General features: G+C 40.5%; 1 protein-coding gene across 1 annotated transcript in view; it reads right to left on the reverse strand.

Annotated features, from left to right (window-relative positions):
- Nucleotides 1-355: 355 nt before the first annotated feature.
- Nucleotides 356-21,505, reverse strand: part of plxnd1 (plexin D1) — a 115,471-nt gene continuing 94,321 nt past the window's right edge. Inside the window, exons 26-36 of the mRNA XM_084720779.1 lie at nucleotides 21,217-21,363; nucleotides 20,876-21,032; nucleotides 20,388-20,491; nucleotides 16,883-16,946; nucleotides 14,331-14,365; nucleotides 12,146-12,250; nucleotides 11,805-11,968; nucleotides 11,567-11,714; nucleotides 5,363-5,503; nucleotides 4,139-4,213; nucleotides 356-1,393 (exon numbers count right to left, since the gene is read on the reverse strand). Coding sequence (XP_084576905.1) covers nucleotides 1,277-1,393; nucleotides 4,139-4,213; nucleotides 5,363-5,503; nucleotides 11,567-11,714; nucleotides 11,805-11,968; nucleotides 12,146-12,250; nucleotides 14,331-14,365; nucleotides 16,883-16,946; nucleotides 20,388-20,491; nucleotides 20,876-21,032; nucleotides 21,217-21,363 — 1,257 coding nt within the window. The 3' untranslated portion in view covers nucleotides 356-1,276. The remainder of the gene's footprint in view (nucleotides 1,394-4,138; nucleotides 4,214-5,362; nucleotides 5,504-11,566; nucleotides 11,715-11,804; nucleotides 11,969-12,145; nucleotides 12,251-14,330; nucleotides 14,366-16,882; nucleotides 16,947-20,387; nucleotides 20,492-20,875; nucleotides 21,033-21,216; nucleotides 21,364-21,505) is intronic.

Below are 21,505 nucleotides of genomic sequence, written 5' to 3' on the forward strand. Positions count from 1 at the left end.
GAGAGTGTGTGTGTGTTGGATGTTTATGTGTTTGAATGAATGTCGGAATGTTTGTATTAAAGGGATATTACTTTGTTCGTTGTGTAAAGGCTAGGATCTTGTGGAAGTTGTTCTGTTGTTCCTGCAATAAAAACAAAGCTAAATGTCTGCACGACTTTTCCCTCACTCGCTTTTTCATGAGAACTTTTACAAGACTCTCTGAGAAGTTCCAGATGCTTGTTTGTGGGAATTTAGGTGGCAGGCCAAGCTCTTAATGGTTTTCAAATGTTGTTAAATTTCGCCATGCTATGTAATGTATTTAAAAATGAAACACTTTGAGACCTCATACAATAAACATTGTCATAATTGGACGCCGTTAAAATCCTAAATACTGTAATTTATTTCACATACTCTGACAAGTCATTTGGCATCACAAATACAGTCTCTCCTCAGATTATATTGAGCTCACATTTTTTTATCTCATAAATGTAAATTTCCCTCTTTTTAAATTGGTCAGAATCTGACATGAAATTCATCCGTTTACAAGCACACTGATCAACACTTCTTCTATACTGATGCAGCTCTTCCCAGTGAACTACATTACATCTGATTTCATAAACTTCACTCATTTATATTCTTCTTCTTCTCTCCACTCCTCCTCAACCCATCATCAACCTGCAAAGCACACTGGGACGTATTGTTCAGAAAGCACCGATGGGCGTCTGTCTGTCGCCCATCTTCACCAGTCACACCTGAGAACGTTGCAGGCTTTAGGAAATGGGAGGAGTTTTATCGGCATCCTTCCTACTCATCCTGATGAACAGGCCACTTGAAAGCATTTTAACACATCTATAAATATTGCTATGGACATTATAATACAGTACAGTGCATCATTGGCTCGTTCCCTTAAGAAAAGGGTTCAGTGCGTTTAAGATTGCCACCAGGGCTTACTGTAGGTCCCAGTAACTGTAAAGACATCCAGAAAAAAGCTCCTATACCTTCCCTCTAAAGCATAGCTGAGCCAGACTGTAACTCTGTCCATGTCATCATATAAGGAAAGATTTGGGAAAGGCGCTCGGCATTCCCGGATCAGAGGAGGAACACCTCGCAGAATGCTTGAGAGGCAGAATTAAGTCCTTTGCCGCTTTTCACGCCTCTTAACAGTCTGTTGGAACGATAATGACACTTATGAAGGCTAACTCCTCAGTGGCCGACATTCCCGAGTTACTATGTAGGTAGGAGAAAGGCAGCTGTCAGCAGGAGAAAGAGATGGCTAGTAGAAAAGACACTGGCAGGTTCAGGCTTCGCTGCAGCACTCGTAGATGTTGTCTTCCACGAGGGCAATGACCTGCTCGAACTTGTGGTGCAGCTGAGTGCGCCGTGCGGTGGGGTTAGCATCCAGAGCACTCACCACCTGAGGAGGAAACACAACAAAGACGACTTTCAGTGGCTGCCGAGCGTTCATGCATCAGTCTACCTACAGCTGTGAAATTTGAGAGAGGAACTGAGGACACTCATTTCTGAAGTTTTAAAAGTGACTGCAGCACATTTAAAAACGGGACAGGGCAACAAAAGACTGAGAAAGCTGCTGAATGCTCAATAAACAGGTTAATTGGCAACAGGTGACAGTATCATAACTGGGTATTAAAGGGCCATCCTCAAAAGTCTCAGGTGTTCACAAGCATGGATGGGGTGAGGCTCACCACTTTGTGAAAAACTGCATGAGCAAATTGTCTCAACTGTTTAAGAACAACATTCTTCAACAGGAGACTTTGAAACTTTAATTTAGGGATATCACAATCTACAACCCATAACATCATTAAAAGATTTAGAGAACCCAAAGAAATCTCTGCACATAAGGAGCAATGCCGAAGACCCACATTGAATGTCTGTGACCTTTGACCCCTCAGGCTCCACTGCATAAAAACTGCATTAAATACCCACATAACTGTGTTAAGGACACAACATGGTCTTCGGAACACTTTGGAAAACCATTGTTGGTAAACACAGATTGTTGCTGCATCTACAAATACAAGTTAAGACTCTTCTCTCTGCTGACTCCTCTGAGTTCAGCTGAGATGGACTGAGGCAAATCACAAAAGTGTGCTGTGGTCTGATGAGTCCACATTTCAGATTGCTTTTAGAAACCATGGATATTCAGTCCTAAAGAGGGAAAAGACCCTCCAGATTGTATCCAGCGCTAATTTCAAGAGCCAGCGTCTGTGATGGTATGGGGGTGTGTTAGTGCCCATGGTGTCATGGCTAACTGTCACATCTGCGAAGGCACCATTAATGCTGAGAGGTACATACAAGTTTTGGAGCAACATATGCTGCCATCCAGACGACGACTGTTTCATAGACGTCCCTGCTTATTTCAAAAAGACAATGCCAGGACACATTCTGTATGTGTTACAACAGCATGACTTCATAAGTAAAACAGTTCAGGTACCAGACTGACCTGCCTGCAGTCCAGACCTGTCTCCTATTGAAAATGTGTGGTGCATTATGAGGCACAGAGTACAGCAATAGAGACACCAGACTGTTGAGCAGCTGAAGTTGTCAGGCAAGAATAGGAAAAAAATTTCACTTTCAAAACTTCAACAATTAGTGTCCTTACTGAGTGTAGCTAAAAGAAGAGTTGATGTAACACAGTGGCAAACATATCCCTCTTACAACTTTTTTTGGAAGTGTTGCAGGCATCAAATTCAACATCAGTGCATATTTGCAAAAAAAGTTAATCAGTTTTAACATTAGATATCTTGTTTTTTTTTTTTATGTCAATGCAATATAGGTTGAAAAATTTCAGCAAATTATTGCATTCTGTTTTTATTTACGTTTGACACAACATCCCACCTTCTTTGGGACCTTTAAATGTGCATAATTAAGAATATAAGTGATTGATAACCATGATTTGCTGAGGTTTTTTCCTTTCTTTACTCTCCAAGTGTGAGCCGTTTAAGGGCTGTCACACTAAATGATGGCAGTGCTTTGAGGTTTCTATGTTGAAAAGCAAAAAATAAGTTATTGAAGATTGCGATGAGTCATTTTGCACTTTTACAACAGTCCTTGTTCATTGGACATTCAGTTCTTTTTACCCTCAACTGCATCTTCATCTTGGGTGATTTTGAGATGATCAAAACTGCAAGACCTCTGCCTAAATTAGCTCTTCAACATCTTTGACGTGGAACTATTAAAGGTGACAGCCCCGAAAACCAACAAATGTCAAACATTAAACTATCTTCACCCCGGTCAGTGGGAGAGGTTGGAAATCAGCCACCTGCCTGGACATGGTGAGTTGAACAAGAGAAAAGGAGAGCAGCAGAGGAACAACTGAAGTGCTTCAGCCTCTTCTCCAGCCTGCACGCATGCCTCCACACCACAAAAGCTCTTCGCTCTTCACATATTTACAAAACCCACATCTGCTCTGTTATTCATGCCCAATAGTTGTCACCGCGTCAGTGGGATTTATGGGCTCTTAACGGCAGTGTGCTACCAGGCAGAGCGAACCCGAGCTGGTGCGAGAGAATAGGCAATCAGGGGCCATTCACAGCGCTCTGTGAATCAGAGTCTAAGCCCCTGGCCCACGTCGGTACAGTAGCATGACAAGAGGAAAGCAGCTAAACGGTATTATCATGAGGGTGCTCCATTAAGGCACAGTCACCACTGACTAAGCCTCTCCTGAGAATAGTCACAGCAGCAGTGAGAGAACATGGGGGAGGACAGCGAGGGCTTGAAGAGGGCTAGTTCAAAGAGAAACTGGAGATATGAAGCAGCAACTTAACGGCGTCATTAAACAGATAGGGGTGGTGGATAAAGAGAAGGTAAACAGCACAGTGTTTGCTCAATGTGAAAGGTGTATGGGGGCTGGAAGGGAGTTTTGGACACTTCACAGAAAGAAAATAGTTATTCAGTGTAGATATTCCCGTCCATGGAGAGAGACAGGTTGTAATTTTGTTTACAGTGCGCTACATCTCTCTGATCTTCCACGCTGATGCGTCTCGCTCAGATGCCCGTCTATGAAACTTTAAACAGCATGAGGGGTTGACTGAGGTGTCGTGAGTGCAGAAAGGGGCCAGTTTAAACACGAGCAACATATCTAATCTCAATCTGAGATCACAAAGACAGAGAAGTAACGTACAGTACGAATCTCTTATCTTACCTGGTTTCTATATCTCTTGGCATATTTGTAGATTTCTGTCAAGGCCAGGTTGGTGTTGAATTCATTTCGGTATTTCTACAGGATGGATAACAGACAGTTATTATTAAATTCAACTGCTTTTTAAAGAAATATTTTCTCTTAAGTAAAATGAATAAAAAGTCAATGTGTACAAAACCATCTTGCTTTTAAGAGCAAACAAAACAAAAAAGTCTATGTGTAGCAGAGAACTAAGAGGTACCAATACAGTGAAAAAGTTGCAAAATTTCAAGGTAACTGACCTCAGTAGATTTTCAATAGTTTTTTTTTAGTTTTTAGCCCAACTCAAACTCTTAAGTTTTGAAGAATTTTAATCAACTAATATTGTTTTGTTGAGATAATTTACTTTTCTTCTTTAGATAACTGAATCTTTGATGTAAACTCATTGAAGTGAAATTGAATAATTATTAACAGTGTTTAAACTAAACTAAACTAAAGAAACTAAGACATAAATCACGTCAAAAAAATATTTCGCAAAACTTTGTTTATTTTATTTAAAAACTTAAGAGTCTGGTTTTGACTCAAAACTCAAAAATCTAGTGAAGTCTTTTTTTTTTTTTATACAATAAACAACTGATGCACTTTTAGCTGAAGTATTCTAAACGTGTGCTTAAGAACCGCTAAGAAAGTTTTGTGGCATCTTACTCAAGTACAAGACCCGAAAACAAAGTCAATCTTAATCTTTAAAACTTTTTCCATTCACTCTCTAATTGTCTTCCAATAGCTGTGAATCCCAGAGCATCCCTCCAACAGACCTGGTAACGATTTGCTTTTGCAGGCCCAAAGGCTCTCCAGCACACGTAAAGCATGTAATTGCAGTAGGGATTATTAATGATTTATCATTAATCGATTAAATGCCATTAAGAATTTAACTGATTAAAGATGCATTAATCGATAGTTAAACAACAGTCTTGAAATTGCACCTCATTTGACATTGTTTTGTCTGATGGAGTAATTTCTTGAATAAGGACACTTGAAATTTAACTTAAAATGAGAATAAGATGAGATAAAAACAAGAAAATAAGACAATGAGATAAAAAGAGAGTTTGTCTGTAACTAATTATTAATGATTAAAGGATTTATTGATTGCTAGGTAAAAGAATATGCACAAACTTTGCAGCCCTAAATTGCAGGCTTTTGTGCGGCCAAATGACTAAAACACACAGACTTTCTGAACACTTCACTCACCCGTGACTCCTCAGCCAGATGAGCGTTCATCTCCTGCTCACTGAGGGGCGGCATCTCCTGTATCTGCTGGTAGTAGCACTGCACTCTCTTCTTATACTCGGGGATCTCCTTGGCATACAGCAGCTTGTTGGTCGGGGAGTCCTGAAAAAGAAAACACATTTCAGTCAGGCATATATTTTAGTTTGGCAGTGGCAGTCTGTTTATCTGGAACAAATCTCAGCCAGCTTGAACACATGTTAAAAAAGTTAAAACAATTCATGTACAGCTAAATGCTAAAACAGGAGGCTGCTTAAAGCAGTGTGTAGCGGCGAGGAGGCAGAGCTCAGTGTTGTTGTCATGAACATGACTGTAGGATGTGTGGAACATGTGACTACAAAACAACTCCTGTGCCTGCCTGAACCACCGCCAGACTCCATATATAGCATAACTTCAACCTTTAATGCCCTTCAGATGTTTAATGAATAATTTAGCACCAGAACTTAAAGGGATAGTTTGGATTTTTTTGTAAAGTGAGGCTGTGTGAGGTACTCATCCATAGTAAGTAAAGATGGCGGTCAGCACGCCCCAGTTTGGAGAGGCAGAAGGAGTACTAGTGAAGGAAGCTATGCAATGTACTGATGTGGACAGGATCAGCAGCAAAGCATGGTTTAGCCACTTAAAAAAGACACAACTAAAAAATCCAGCATCAGTTTAAGTGTGCAGTATATTTAGAATATTTTCACTGCTTTGCCATCAGACAGTGACAGGAAATGATCACTCTCTCCAAAGCAGCCATTAGCAAAAGCAGTTATGTAACAGACAGAACGCTGTAGTTGCTGGTCTGTCACTTGTGTCACTGTGTGACTCTGTTGTTTTAAAATGTTAGTTCAGACTCACTGGAGTCAAGGGGCAGATTTAGTCATTTTGAGGCCGAAGGCAAACCCTTCACATCCGTTATTCGCCCCATTTTTCAATCCTTGAATAATTAATAAGTCATAAAGATGAAGTTTTATTTATGGTGGAGAGTGGAGGATGGTCTGAGGAGTATCACAGCCTCAGGAAAGAAGCTGTTCTGAAGTTTGGTGGTACAGCAGTGAATACTTCTGTATCTCTTGCAAGACAGCAGCAGGGTAAACAGGTTGCAGGTACTGTCTTTTAGTATTCTCCTGCTTTTTTCAGCACCGCTGGGGTAGCTTTGCTTAATTTTTCAACAATCTGTATTAGGGTTGGACAATGTGTACTGAACTGTCATATGACAATGTCTTCTTCTCTATTGTAATACACCAAACCTTCATTTTTGTACTCTCTGGCTGACACTCCTTAAAATAAATATTCATCAGTACTAAGGCACTTTTAAATCAGAATGATAGAGAGATAAGTGGTTGATAACTGTCAGGCATCACGATGGACGACGGCATTGTTTATCAGCCCACAATGTTTTTACACAAGTTGGTCACTGTCTTCCTGAATCATTTCCATCAAGGAAGTTAGTGGGGAGGCACTCATGAATTAAGCATTCTGATGCCATTTTAATGTCTGGATTTTTAAGAAAGACATAATTAATTAGTGAAAAGTTACAAAAGTATTAACCGTAAGTTTATGAGACGTTCTGTGGGACCCTTGATAGCTTGGGGCCTAAGACATCTGCCGATCTTTGCCTGATGGTAAGTCTCCAAGTCTCCAAACTATCCAAACTATTTAAAGAAGTGGTTTGTACATTATTGTGCAGTCTGGTGCTAATGTCCTAATAAGGGGCTGTAGAGGTGGCCTGAATGTTATCTGTTGAAAACCCGCCTAAAGTGAGACAATGGGGGGAGGGAACACTTTCCTCTCCTCACAACTGGAGACTCACAAACTCCAGAGGCAGCGGAGGAACATTCCAGTCTAAACAATACTCCCTCATACCTCTGCCACTCTCTCCACAGTCACTTCAGGCTCTGCTGCTTATTCAAGCGGGGAGAAAAGTAGCGGGGCTAAGAGGTTGTGGGCATACTCAGGTTTTAGTGGTGACTACTTTTGTGAGCGAGTGTGTGTGGGTCTTCGTGAGCTGCGCGTGCGTGCGAGCGAGAGAGAAAGGGACAGCAAGAAAGTAGGACAAGGGAAAAGAGGCAGCCAGCCTCGGCTTTCAGCATCAGTGAATGTGCTTACAGCGCACCTTAATATTTCTATGTGTCATGAGTTATTTGTGTCACCTAATGTGTGTGTTTGTTTGTGTGTGTGTGTGTGTTAAAGGTGCTGGGGGAGCGGAGGGGCCGCGGCCGCGGTCGCTCCTTCTGATAGGGAACCCTCTCTCTTCCTGTCCACAAGGTCACTTCCTGCTGTTCATCCATCTGCCTGGTAACCCCCCTGTGACCCCATGGCCCGCCATGCCTGCATCTCGCCAGATAAGAGGGTTTCCGTGGAAACAGCAAGCGTTGCGTTGCTCCCTACCCCTCTCTCTCACCCCTGCCACGCTTGTGCTAATCCAGACCCCGTACCCTTCACTGCCCTGTCCCGAGGCTCTCAAACACACTCATGCACAAACGAGCCACTGCAAACACTCGAGGAAAACACAGAAGTGTGTCATGCCAGTCTCCTTGACCTGCAGGAGGAAACGTGGCCTCATCCTTGAACCTGGTGACTTCACAGAACATGCACAGCCAGATGCGACATGTTAATGAGGAGGCTGCAGACACACTCATCGCTGCTGGTTTTATGTTTGTCTTTGCATTAGAGCCCGAGTGATATTACAGTTTTGGGACCAATGCTGATGTTGATATGAAGGAGTAAACAAATGTTATATTGATATATCAGTTGACTAAAATACTAATCTCCAGTTAGTAACTCCACATTTAGTGATGTAAACTGAAATTAAACTAACTAATTTACTAAGTTTATTCAATATGGATATCCTTGTTTGCTAATTAAAAAGTAAAAGAAAAAGTTACTGTTTGCTTTCTGGATGCAAAGTAAAAGAAAAACATGATATTGTTTGCTGGCTAGCTAAAAGGTTAACTAAATGTTACACTGTTTGCTAGCTGGCTAAAAAGTTGTAGGTTAGCCTACTCATGATGGCTTGGCAGAGAAACTCTCCTCCTTTGAGAAAAACAGCAATCATCAACTGGTCGAATCATCAACTTGAGTGAAAGAAAGAAGAGTTGCAACATAAAACTCAACTGGGTTGAGTCTGTTCCTCAACTTTCTGAGTTTAGAATATATGCATAAATGCACATTTTTTGCAATTATCCCTACAATTGTGGTTATCAAACACTTGTATTGTACAAAATGACATCAGGGTACAGTAAACTTTCCCCAATATTTTTAATAATTATGCATAACTATGGATTGATGTGATTGATTGATATGAAGTTTTCATATCAGGGCATATTGGACAACATAAGCTATGTTTACATGAACAATATTCCTTCAACAAAGAAATCATTCTGATTAGAAATTCCAACTTTACAAGGTTAAAGTAATGTGATAAAATGCGTGTTAACATGTCTCAAAGCCCTGATCAGAATCTAACTTTTTGGACATGCACAGACTCGTTCTGCCCAATGTGAAGAATCTATTCTGCTGTAAATATAAAAGAAGAAGAAGAAGAAGAAGAGGTTCTGGTCTGCCAACCGTCAGTAAACAAAGACAAAGAGAAGTGTTTCTGCCTGGTAACTTTCAAGATGGACCCACATCGTATCCTGGGAACACTATCAGCCATCTTTTAAGGTTTGTCACAGAAAAGTTGAATCTACTAATGATAAGCTCTGTTCTGCTATAATGATGTTTATTTCCCCCCAAGAAACACATTCATAACACATCACCTACCCCCACGTGGGGCAGGCATGTGCAAAAGAATGTATTTATTCCAGCCAGAAAGAAACGATTGGATAAAGTGTTTACATGCTTATCATTTTAATTTTGAACAGATTATCAAAGGTTTACACCACTCATCTCAACCCCAAATTCCTTCTAATTCGACCAGATTGGATCAGCCTCTTCTGATTCAGGTGTTTGCACTTTTATTCTGGTTGGACTATTATTCTGACTATTTGTGGAACATTAGGGTCCATGTAAACACAGCTATTTATGCCGATATTGATATAGACCGATATAGCTGTGATAGGCCGATACTGGGCCAATAATGTTGGTCAGCCAATAATTCAGTCAGGCTCTACATTTCATACAGTACAGGAGGCGTGTACCTGCCTGCATGTACATGTGAATATTTCTGCGGTGAGTGCAATGCCTCTCTGGTACTGAACTGAAGTATATAAATCAGAGTGTTTCTCGGTGAAAGAGGAGCATTATTTGATGAGTCCTCGGCTCCCTCCAGGGAGGAAGCCAGTCAGAGGGAGACAGGAAGCAGAGCGTGCTCAGGGTCACGGTGTCTGAGGGATGAGACGGATTTGTGAGCAGTGAGGACATTGACATGCAAGCACACACACACAGCCAGCCAGACAGACAGACAGACGCATGCACGGCCAAAAACACACATACATACTCGAGCACGGCACAAAAAGAGATCCCTGGTGCTCATGACCTTGGATCAGCCGACTCGGCTGAAATAACATGAGGAGAGGTAGATGGACCTGACAGTCTGAAGGCTTAGGGATAACAGTTCACAGGGGGACCCAGGAGGTATATGTATGTGTGTGTGTGTGAGTGTGTGTGTGTGTGTGTGTGTGCGTGTGTTAGGCATATACAATATAAGATATATAAAGAGATATATAGATATATAACCTTAATCACTAATCAGGTAGATATTATACACATGAACAGTACAACAGATGAGAGGTTTTTAAACTGTAACATAGGTCTCCTCAGAGTGGAAGCAAAGGTACGGCTTGAGCTGAAAGGGACACGTTTGTCAAAATTTGTACGCATGTTCTCAGAGTCATAACTCAGTCAAATCTTAACACACTAAATATGAGAATCATGAACCGAAACTGTTGAGAACCAGTTCTAAATATGAATCATATGCTTCAGAGCTTATCAGTTCCTTTTATCGGTGCCAACATGTTTTTGTGACAGCCGTATATTGCAGAACAGTGATGTCAAATTTATGCATCTACATTGCTGGAAACTGTTCAATGAGAAGTAGTCCTGGCAGAGAGGAAGAAACGATCAAAAGTGTGGTTTCATTTCATGAATAACGATGACAGCAGTGGTAGTTGATTAGAATGATTACACCCTACTAACACAAAGTTTTTGTAGGAATGTAGTTGCAAAGTAACATTAGTGATGTGACATTCTGGCAGCCTACCAAGTGAAAGTCTAGATATTGCCAGTTGTCTCAGAGTTTCTACGACGTTTCAGCAACGTCATTATGTAAAGTACAGGAAAATACCCAAAATACCATAGAATACCTTTTACTTTGTAAACATTTCAACAAAGTAGCAGGAAAATACCCAAAATACCATAGAATACCTCTTACTTTGTAAACATTTCAACAAAGTAGCAGGAAAATACCCAAAATACCATAGAATACCTCTTACTTTGTAAACATTTCAACAAGGTAGCAGGAAAATACCCAAAATACTGGAAATGTTTCAGCAACATGACTAATGATGGCAGAGCTGTAATGTTGCAGTAACGTCTCTATAACATCAGAAATGACACATCACAGTCACGATGTTGTGGGAACATACCATGTTTGTATGGCAACACTGACAACATGATGAAGCGTCCTTCTACACAACGCTGGCTTTAATTCCAGGAATGTTTTATATTTGATACTCTATGCACGAATGCCCTTGCCAAGCAACACGTCTGGGCTGATACTGACTATTGACTATTGACATGCCTGACAAGTATCGCATTTTTAAATTTTCTTCAGTACCAAAGTAATCCAGTGGCAGTCATCAGCACATCCAGGGGTACACTGCAAACAGGAACTGCTAATAGCTAATTAAGCACTCTTTTAGAGGTAATTTGCAAACATGTAAACACATAGCCTCTGCTGTACCACCCGACTAGCAGCTTCTTCCCTCAGGCTATGAAACTGCTCAATTTATCCTCAGCAGTCCTCTGAAATAGTTTGTGTTTATTTTTATTTTTATCTCTTCAACCATTCTACTGTATAGAATTTTAAATGTTTTTTTCTGAGTAGCAAAAAGCAAACTACATCTAAACCTTGCTATATAACCCTGTATAATAATAAATACATAGACCTTATATCTAAACATATTCTAAAAAGCAGCTAACTTGGGAGGAATGGATGCAAGACAGACAGACAGACAGACTCACCTTGCCAAGCTGCAGGTCAGAGATGGAGCAGGCGTCTATGAAGGCCTGGGCGATGACAGACAGACAGGCGTCCATGTGATCTGTCTTATCAATGTCAAACACAAACTGAGGATTCTTCAGGATGTTCACCCAGAAACGCAGAGGTAAACTGCAGGGGGAAAGATAAGCTGTTAAAGCCTCGCCCTCGCGCAGTGAGGTGGCCCAAAAGGGACTTTAATCACAGAGTTTAGCCGTCTACCTGTTGGTTTTCCAGATGTGCAGGGTGTCTGGGTCTGTGATGCCCCGTTTGTCGGCCTGCTCCTCCAGGAAGTCAAAGAAGTATTTGACAGCCAGAGGGGGGCGGTCTGGAGGGATGCTGAGGATGGCTTGAAAGAGGTCATCCAAGAACTTCTGAAGAGTTCCCTGTGGAGGGAAAGAGAAAAAGATGGCTCTAACATGTGCAGAGACACAGTTTTCATAGGCTGTGGGAATTTCTAGATGGCTCCTGAGGCAAATATGGGCCATAAAAACAAGAAATTGAAAGATGACATAAATATCTTTGTAGTGTTTACAAACAGTCCTCTTGTTTCTTGTGTTTACCTTGGTCGACAGCAGGCGTGTCAGGTAGATTTCGGGCAGCACCTTCTTGCGGTGGCTCTGCCGGTGTGACTTCTTGGTCTCCATTAGCTCATCATGAGGTAGGACCTGGAAAAGCCAAAGAGGTCAAAGATCAACAGGTCTAAGTAATGAAATCCCCTCATAAGTGACTACATGAATGCTCTACTGTCTGGTGCTGCTGCTGTCAGAGAGGAATTTTCTGTTTCTTGCATTAGACACATGATCCAGAAACCACATCAGGGTATTTTGAAACACTAAATAATGCACAGAATTGAGGAAGCGTTGGGAGTTGGGAAATTCTTGTGGTGCCGTGTACAGGGTCATGTCTCTGACTTGCTCATACAGGTCTAAATAGGGGTAGGGAAATGAAAGAAACAGTCAGACTCCACCTCAGGGTTCCTGAACAGTATCCAAAGTCAGGTTCAAGCAATTTTCAAGCATTTTTAAGGTGATTTTCTGGCTTTTCTAGCACCTTACATCTTGGTAAATTACATATGAATAGGCCCTGTTTCATTTCTTCACCAAATTACATCATTAAATATTAAACAACATAAAATAAAGTAAAAATTATAAAATGTTATTGCGTTATAAGCACAGGCAATAATATTTCGTGATAAAACTCTAAATGACATATTAAAGGAAAAAAGAACAAAGTTAAATTCGGTAACACTTCATTTGAAGGCATGTGCATAAGACTGAGCTGTCATAACCATGTCATGACACCTGTTGTCGTGATATGTCATTCAGGCAATCATTTCATCATTAATGCAGAGTTGACATTGTTTAAGATGTCTTTGTCATGACAACTTGACATGATCAAACTTAAAGAAACTGTTTAGCTCTATGTTTTAACATTACATTAAACTGTCATATGAGGTTGGTTTTGACGTTGGCTGTCATGACACATGACAAGCGTGTCATGATTCATTTCCTGGACTTCAACTAAAGTGGCATCACTTGGACTTGTCATAAATGTTATAAAGCCAGTTTGATGAGAGTAGAGAACCAAGGAGATTTAGCTTACAGAGTTAGCTGGGTGACATATGGCGGTTAGCTGGTAACTGCTGCTAAAATTAACAGTAAGCTAAAGTAGGCTAACTGTTGGTATCTCAGCCCCAGGAGTGGCCAGGATGGGTGGTTCCTGGCACCACATCCTATATTCCCTGTCCACTGTTGGTCTTGGAGGTGTGTTTGGTCATAAACATTCACAAAAACTCCTTCATATTCATAACAGGTGTCATGACATGGTTACAAAGTCTTAGTTACTCAAAGTGTAAGTAGACTTGACACTCTGCATAACATGGCTGAGCTGATATAAAACAATCACTCAACTATGAGACAAATAACTTCAATTTCCATAAAATGCTTTTCTTTAAAAAAAAAAATAAAAAAAAAAATTCAAGCCAATGCTGATTGAAACAACAACCTCCTGCACATTGTTGTCCGTTAGCCTCCCACTCACTGTTCTGTCAAAGGGCGCACCTCAAAAAAGGAGGAGAACTTCTCTGCTGAGCCATCATGAATATGGCTGATTTACTTCTTTGCTAGCTAGCAAACAATGCAACGTCTTGTTAATGAATACACAGCAGGCGTTAAGGGAGCAAGCGAGGGCCAAGAAGAATTTGAATTCATTTTGTGTGAAAGGAAAAAGCAATTAAACTCTTTTTGACTTATTTTATTTCTTAATCTTAACTAGTCAGAAAATGATTTATTATGAAAGTAATGCAATTACAGTTTTAAGGAGTTTCAAGCACTTCATCCAAAATCCAAGCACTTTTTAGACCTTGAAAACATTAAATTCAAGTGTTTCAAGGATTTCCAGTACCCTTTAGAACCCTGCTGCCTACTTGTGTCAAAAAAGAAGTACAGAGTACAGAACTGTCCTGTAAAACTAACTATTCACCCGGCAAATTGTGTTCCAAGGAACTCATTATTCTAAAGTCAAAGGGCCCATATCTTGGCTGACGTTTATGAAAGAGCTTAAGCTGCATTAGTGCTGTCATGTCCTCTCAGCAGCTTTCCTTTTCACCTCTATTCACCCTCATTCTCTCTGCTGTTATGCCCGCTCCAGGCTGACTAACAGTGGCACACACACAGGAAAAGCTCTGGTAATAAACTCAGAGGGCGCTTATAGAAACCTTCTGATTACCTATGCGGAGATACTCACCAAGTGTACATACTTCTCCGTATCCAGATCTTTAACTAAGGAGAGAAAAAAAAAGAGAAACAGAATGAAACAATGTGCAATCAGCAAAGGTGGAGGCCTGAGACAACGAGAGGAGACAGGAGGAGGGGAGGACAGAGGAGTGTGACAGATAGGAGGGTGAAAAAAATAAGAGATTGACAGCAGAGCCAGAGAGATAGAGTACATGCGAGAGGAGAAAGTGATTAAGGTGGACTGTGGGCAGGTAGGGGAGGGGAGCTGTCTGAGAGAATGAAAGAGAAAGATTACGAGTGAAAGGAGAGAGAAAAGAGAGAGATTAGGGGAGACAGACACACGGAGTCTGTGATTGGTTCTGGAGCCGGTGTAATGAGATGGTAATGCTCGGCCAGCGCTGGGAAAAGAGCATTAAACCTTGCTGGTTTATATATAGATCTAAACACAAACACACTCGTACACACATGCATGAAAATGTATGATATAACCAAATACATGCAGACGCATGTCCAAACACAAACTCAAAGCAGACACAAACAAATACAGTAAATTATTGTACACACAAAGCAGCAAAAACTGACACACACACACACACACACACACACACACACAGCAGCCTACTGACTGTGTTCTCATTACAGCCTGCTCTGCCAGAGATGCTCCTGCCCAGCGGGCTTCAGTCCAAACCCTCAACACAGCTGTGGCAAACGACATATGCTATATATACACATATATATACATGCATATGTATACTCAACATGATTAGGCCCTATTTCAATTCTTCATCACATTAAAATCAGATGTTACTATGCTATAAACAATTATCTTTTAAAATTATGTTTTGTGATATAATGTTACAGAAGGGTGACAAATTTAAGGAAAACACAATAAAGTTGGGGACGTGCGTAAGACTGTCATTAAACCGTCATAATGATGTCAGGACACCTGTCATGAACCTGAAAGAGTCTTCATGAATGTTTCTGACTGTCATCATTAAGTGTGATTTGGTCAGTTAAGTCGTTTTTTAATGCAAAGATGACCATGATTTAGACGTCTTTGTTATGTGAACTTGACATTAATCAAGCCAATGTCTTTGTTATTACAACCTGACATTAGTCAAGCCAGTAATGTCTATTATGACAACTTAACATTAACCAAGACAACATAACCTTTCGATGTCTTTGTCGCGACAACTTGACAAAATCAAACCTAAAGAAACTTTTTAGCTTTATGTTTTCACATTACATTATTCTGTCATGTGTGGTTGGTTTAGATACTGGCTGTCATAAGACCATTATAACTGCCTCAAGCATATTTTCCTTGACGTCAAGTAAAATGGTGTATTTTGGACTTGTCATAAAAATGTCATTAAGTTTTATTACACTGTTAAATGCTTTTGTAACAGTGTCATGAATAATTTCTTGAATTTCAAAGTGGTAAAGAGGTACCATTTGGATTTGTCATAATGATGTCGTTAAATGTTATGAGGCCAGTTTGACGACAGAGGACAGCGCCAAGGTCTTTTAGCCTACAGAGTTAGTGGTTAGTTAAAGTAGGCTAACTGCTGTCTGCTGTTATGTGTAGCTAGTGTTAGCTAGTCAGCTCAGTTAGCTGTGGAGCTAGCCGCCTGATGACATGGTAATGCTCAGCCAGCGCTGGGAAAAGAGCATGAAACCTGGCTGCTTTACATATAGATCTAAACACAAACACACTTGTACACACGTGCGCATTAAAATGTATGATATAACAACATATGTCCAAACACAAACTCAAAACAGATACAAGCAAGTACAGTAAATTATTGTGCACACACACACACCAGAAAAAAAAAACAAAGACAAACACACACACAGCAGCCTTGTGAGTGTACTCTCATTATAGGCTGCTCTGCCAGAGATGCTTCTGCCCAGCGGGCGTCAGTCCAGACCCTCAACACTGATCACAGGCAGACAGGACAGTGTTTTATATTAGCCAGGGAGCACTACAGGCTCATAACACCCCCTTGACGCTTTGAAGCCAGAGCCAGGTTTGGTGCACATAAGCCTATTTTTGGCCCAGTATGAATGAGAGGAGAGGCTTTGATGGACAGAGCCGGAGCAGAACTGAGCTCTGGTCTGGTGCTGATTATGTAAGGTAGACCCAAGACAACGGACGGACAAGCCCATTAAAGGCTGCGTGTAAACTCATCTGTCAACAGGCAGCGCACGGTCATTATATTCCAGGTCGAGGCTGGACGATGGGCCAACTTGTGTCGCATTTTTTCCCACGCGCTGACATTTGCTAATGGAATACATCTATAACTGAGAAAAGGAGCAGTGAATGAGGCGGTAGCAGAGAGTATGTGTTGTGATTTATTAGGTGAGAGTGTATTTAGATGTCCGCCGTGTCTTTTTGGGGACGGGAGGGTGCGTGGTTTCATGTTTACATGAGCGTATCGTGTTCTTGTGATCAGCTAAGCATGTGCTGTTTCCTGTGATCGAGTGAGTGCACGTATTTACCCGAGTGTGGGTGAGTGTGTGTGACAAAGCGACAGGGAGTGGGTGTGTTTGAAGGTGACGCACCTCTCCCCAGGGTGTTCTCTTTCTTGTCTTTTAAGCTCATAGCCAGCGATGCCCCATCTGGGATCTGTGAGGGGAGAGAAGAAGAAGAAGAAGTAGGAGGAAGGGGGGGAGGGAGGGAAGACAGGGGGCACAGGGTCAGGGGTGAGTTGGGGTGCACCAGAACAGCGTCATTAAGCATGCCCTCGAGGGGAGTGTGGTGTTGAGAGGTGCATATGTTGGTGTGTGTGCGTGTGTGTGTCAGTCTTGCGTGCTACTCGAGTGGTGGCGAGTCTGCGGGAGCCTGGCTGGGCTCATTAAAGTCAACCCGCGGTGAAATGGATTGAACAGCCTCGCCAGTGAACCCAGACTGTTAGTACACGCTGCAGCTCGCTGCTTTCACAGCTCCGTCCCCACGGCTCAGCAAAAACTAAACAGAGCACTTAACAAGTACAGGTAACGGGTCGAAGGTCGAGGGTCACTGAACGACTGTTTACTCACGCACAGATGAACGTAGACGTAAGCAAACACACATACACATATACATTCTTAATGGGATACCAGACATGACATTTGACTTGTTTCTTGTTTTTTTCAAGTTCTACTTCATACTTCATGATGAATGTTGAAAATGAAGTTTTATTATCCCAGTTTTTGTAATATATTTATTGCAAAGATAATTTCTAATCATTAATTTCTTTCATTACTGTGTAATTAAAATTAAGTGAAGTCAAATTTTATTTGCGTAGTTCTATATCACAACTCACAATTTGCCTCAGAGGGCTTTACAATCTAATAAATAAAATTATATGGTGTGATTTAAAGTCTCAAGGAGCTTTAAACTGGTTGTGAAACAGTCTCAATTTATTAATATTTATTAATATTTATTACTATTATTTATTATTATGACTTACATAAGTTAACAAGACCATCTATGAGAAGATCTGCTATTTCTATGTAGTCATTCTTGATGTCTGCCACCAGGTCAGATTCTCCTTGAAATCAGATGAAATAAGCTTGTGTTGACATCTTCCCAGGGGGACTTACAGTGAGTCACGTGTTAGAAAAGAAGCAGGAGGAGATTTTTACTCAGATAATTTTTCTTTTTGATGTCATATTTTGTGGTTAATATGCTAAACACAGCTGCTTTTGTCCACAGGGGCCTCCAAAATCAACACATAGGAGAGTTTGTTGTAGAAGCTTTAATGAGTGTGTCTTTATGCATATTATTCTTATTAAAGTAATGTATATTGAAGTACATTTATTAAATATGTAGTATGTGATGATTTGTTCATTTTCAGCTGTATGTAGTAAATGACAGAAGTGGGGGACTCAAGTCATACAAGACCTGTTTGACTAACATTGATTAAAGACTCAACTTGACTTTGACTTTGTATTTTTGACTTGAGACTTCACTTAAATGTGAGACAGTTGACTTGAAAGGACGTGACTTTTTTTTAAATGAATACTTGAACTTGCTTGGTACTTTCTTGTGACTTGCACATACGTAACATACCCCCACCTCTGGTAAATGATCGGCTACATATTAATTACTGATAAAGCGTACATTTCAGTTACAACTTCTTGAGCGCTCATTTAATGTCAACTGTTATTATTAAAGATCCCCTCCAGACATGTTTTAAGACACATACAATTACTAAATATATTTATTACTAAAAGTTGTCCAATTTTCCACAATAAAAAGATTTTAAACTATCTACAAATTCTTCCAACGGTAGCTACTTCTCCCTCATTGGAAAACAATCCAGAATCTGAACATGGACTCAATAAGTCTCCTACTTCATCAAAAAATCCTTTCTCAGTGTTTGTGCACTGGAGGTTTCAGGTTTCTACATTCCACTTGCATGTTTTATATATCTGATCATGATTGGCTTCCACACTAGATTTACAAGCATGAACAAACAGGAAACAAAATTAGCACCAGCCATCAGCCAAATGTTGGTAAAATATGCAAGTGAATTGTAGATTTGCTTCACTCACCAGCCAAAAAACCAAAAAAAAAAACCCAAAAAAAACCATGGTAATCTATTAGGTGACTTGTAAAATTTGAACATTCACTAACCATTTGGCATTTGGTGACAAAAAAATAATTCTGCATCCTACTGGCAGACAACTTTTGTTCTTTCAAATAACTTACAAATCATTAGTTTATCAGCAGTTGTACTCAGTATGTAGGTGTCAAAACTGGCTTATAAATTTAAATTTCCATTATTAATGACTCAGTCTTTAACACTTAATACTACAAGTAAAGTCCAAACCCCCGTCACTCAAAAAATGTTTTGATCATTCCTTCTCCACTTCAGTGTTTGACCTTCACTGTGCAGAATGACATGCACAGGATTTGTTTTCACATTATTCTGCTGAAGAGGGAAAGTTTCAGTGTTTGCCTTTAATCTCCGTGCAATAAGAAAAATTTAAACCTCTTGATCAAACTGAGAATGCACTTATCAGTAACAAAGGAGATGTATTTTGTTTTGCAGTTGAACTTTTGAAAATAATGCTTCAAGGTAGTGTATACACATGCAAACATGATGTCAAGTGAGGCAAAATCAAAATTTCAAGAGAAAAGAGCACTCGCAGACTAAATAGATGCTCCCAAAAACATGATTTGTTAAGCACAATTTTTGGCACAATGGTCTGATGAAGACCAAACGTCAAAACATTGTAATTGCTCTTAATAAATAATATTCATGGGAGCCTCTACTCAGGATGTGGGCAACCTTTTCTCTTTAAGCTTTTGAAATGAACAATATTTGCATGTTCATAAATTCTGGGACTTTATAATGAGACAAAATATATAGATGTAATTTTAAGAATTCTTAATGAGGTACAACATTTTTTTTGTAGGAAAAAAATCCAACAAAATACACAAATGATTATTCCAAGCAGTTTTCTTTAAGTTGAAGGTAGAACAAGTAGGATTTGTCGGTTGCTGTTTCTAAATGCACCAGAAAGATAGTCGATTGTTAAGTTCCTGGACATCAAATACAGATGTTTGGGTTGGTAAAGCATCACAGCAAAATAATGAGAAAATAATAAGTCAATCATATTCATAAATCATGTATGATATCACAGTTACTGGTAATTAACAATCAGCTGATTTAAAACATAACATTATTTTGTTTTGAACCATCTTTCATTATAAATTGTTGCCTAATTATTGTAATAATTACACAGACTATTGTAGACTGTATGTCTACAGACAGAATCTGTATTTAAACAGCAGCTCTGCTACAGACCTGCTGCAGTAAATGACCTGTACATAAAAAGAAACATCATACAGCAGCAGACAAACACAAAGAGAAGCGCCAATAACTAACGGTGTGTTCAGCTACATAGAAACAGAGAGTGTGTCCTCCCACCCATGGACAGCCAGTGACACCATTTATAAGAAGTTCTCACCTTCAACACCCCCGCTGTTGCTGCTACAATATCAGGGATATACAGGTACACCAATGACAACACCCACCACAGTGGTCTCACACATCAAACACACACACATACACACCTGGTAATGGAAGACTGTGTTGAGTTTCTTCCTGCCATCCTCCATCACTGAGGAGTTATCCAGGTCCTGCAGAAGCTTGCTGTTGCTGCCAGAGTCGAACCACTCTGGAGGACAGAAAAGTGGGAGAGGAGAACAGAAAGGGGACAGGAGAAGGGAGGAGAGAGCGATATGAGACAATTTCATCCTAAATTTGGAAAAGAATATGCGAGACATAGAGCGGCCGTGCTCTCGCTTTGTGTCACGACCTGTGGAAATATTCTCGGGCCATTAATCAAATCAGCTCTGCAGGCTGCTCGGCTTTTGAAAGCAATAACTCTCTGTGATTATCACAGTACACTCTCCTCGATGCATTCTGTCATTTATTATATTGCAGCCTCAGGTTAGTTGAGCTTCATGAGAGGAATTGACCTTTTGCAAAGGAGATTACTATATCTCGGAGGGTTGGGAAGGGGAGAGGATGAAAATAATCAGAGAAAATGTGCTCTTACCCAGGTCTACATCCTCTGCTCGGGGCCACTGGGAGAATGGCAGGTTTTTATAAAAGGCCTCTAGGATTTTTTCCTTCACCTGGCAGATTGTGTCTGTGTGCATGACCCTGACAGACAGCGAGTCCATGCCGCAGCCCTGGAAGGACACGTTGATGTTCTGCGACAAAAACAAAAACAAAGAGAAATACATTTCAGAGTTTGAAAAAATGTGCAAGTTTTGAATTTCAGCGGGACTGAAACTTTCTGCCAGTCAATTTAAGTGAAGTTTGACATTGACCTCTGAGTTCTAAACAACAAAGGAGGATGTAAAAGATGAACTGAGAGTGAGTGATGTATCAGACCTGTGGCTTGGCCTCAACATTCTCGCGGAGCAGCCACTCCTCGTTGAGGGTGTAGCGGGCCTTCCCTGTGATGGCGTCTATGGAGCCCTTATTGATCTGCTGCTTGATTGCGCACAGCAGCAGGAAGAAAGGCTCACCCACTGTTTCCTGCAGAACATGGCAGACAGAGTTAGGAAGGTTAATTTTAAAATGGATGAGGTTACAGATAATTTTTTTAGCAAATGTTTTAAACTTAACCTTAAAAGTCCAACAAAATAAATTTAAACCAGGCTGTGTAAACCTCACAGCT

This window comes from Lutjanus erythropterus, chromosome 6 (genome assembly GCF_056507025.1).
Source record: "Lutjanus erythropterus isolate fLutEry1 chromosome 6, fLutEry1.hap2, whole genome shotgun sequence".
Lineage (NCBI taxonomy): Eukaryota > Metazoa > Chordata > Actinopteri > Lutjaniformes > Lutjanidae > Lutjanus > Lutjanus erythropterus.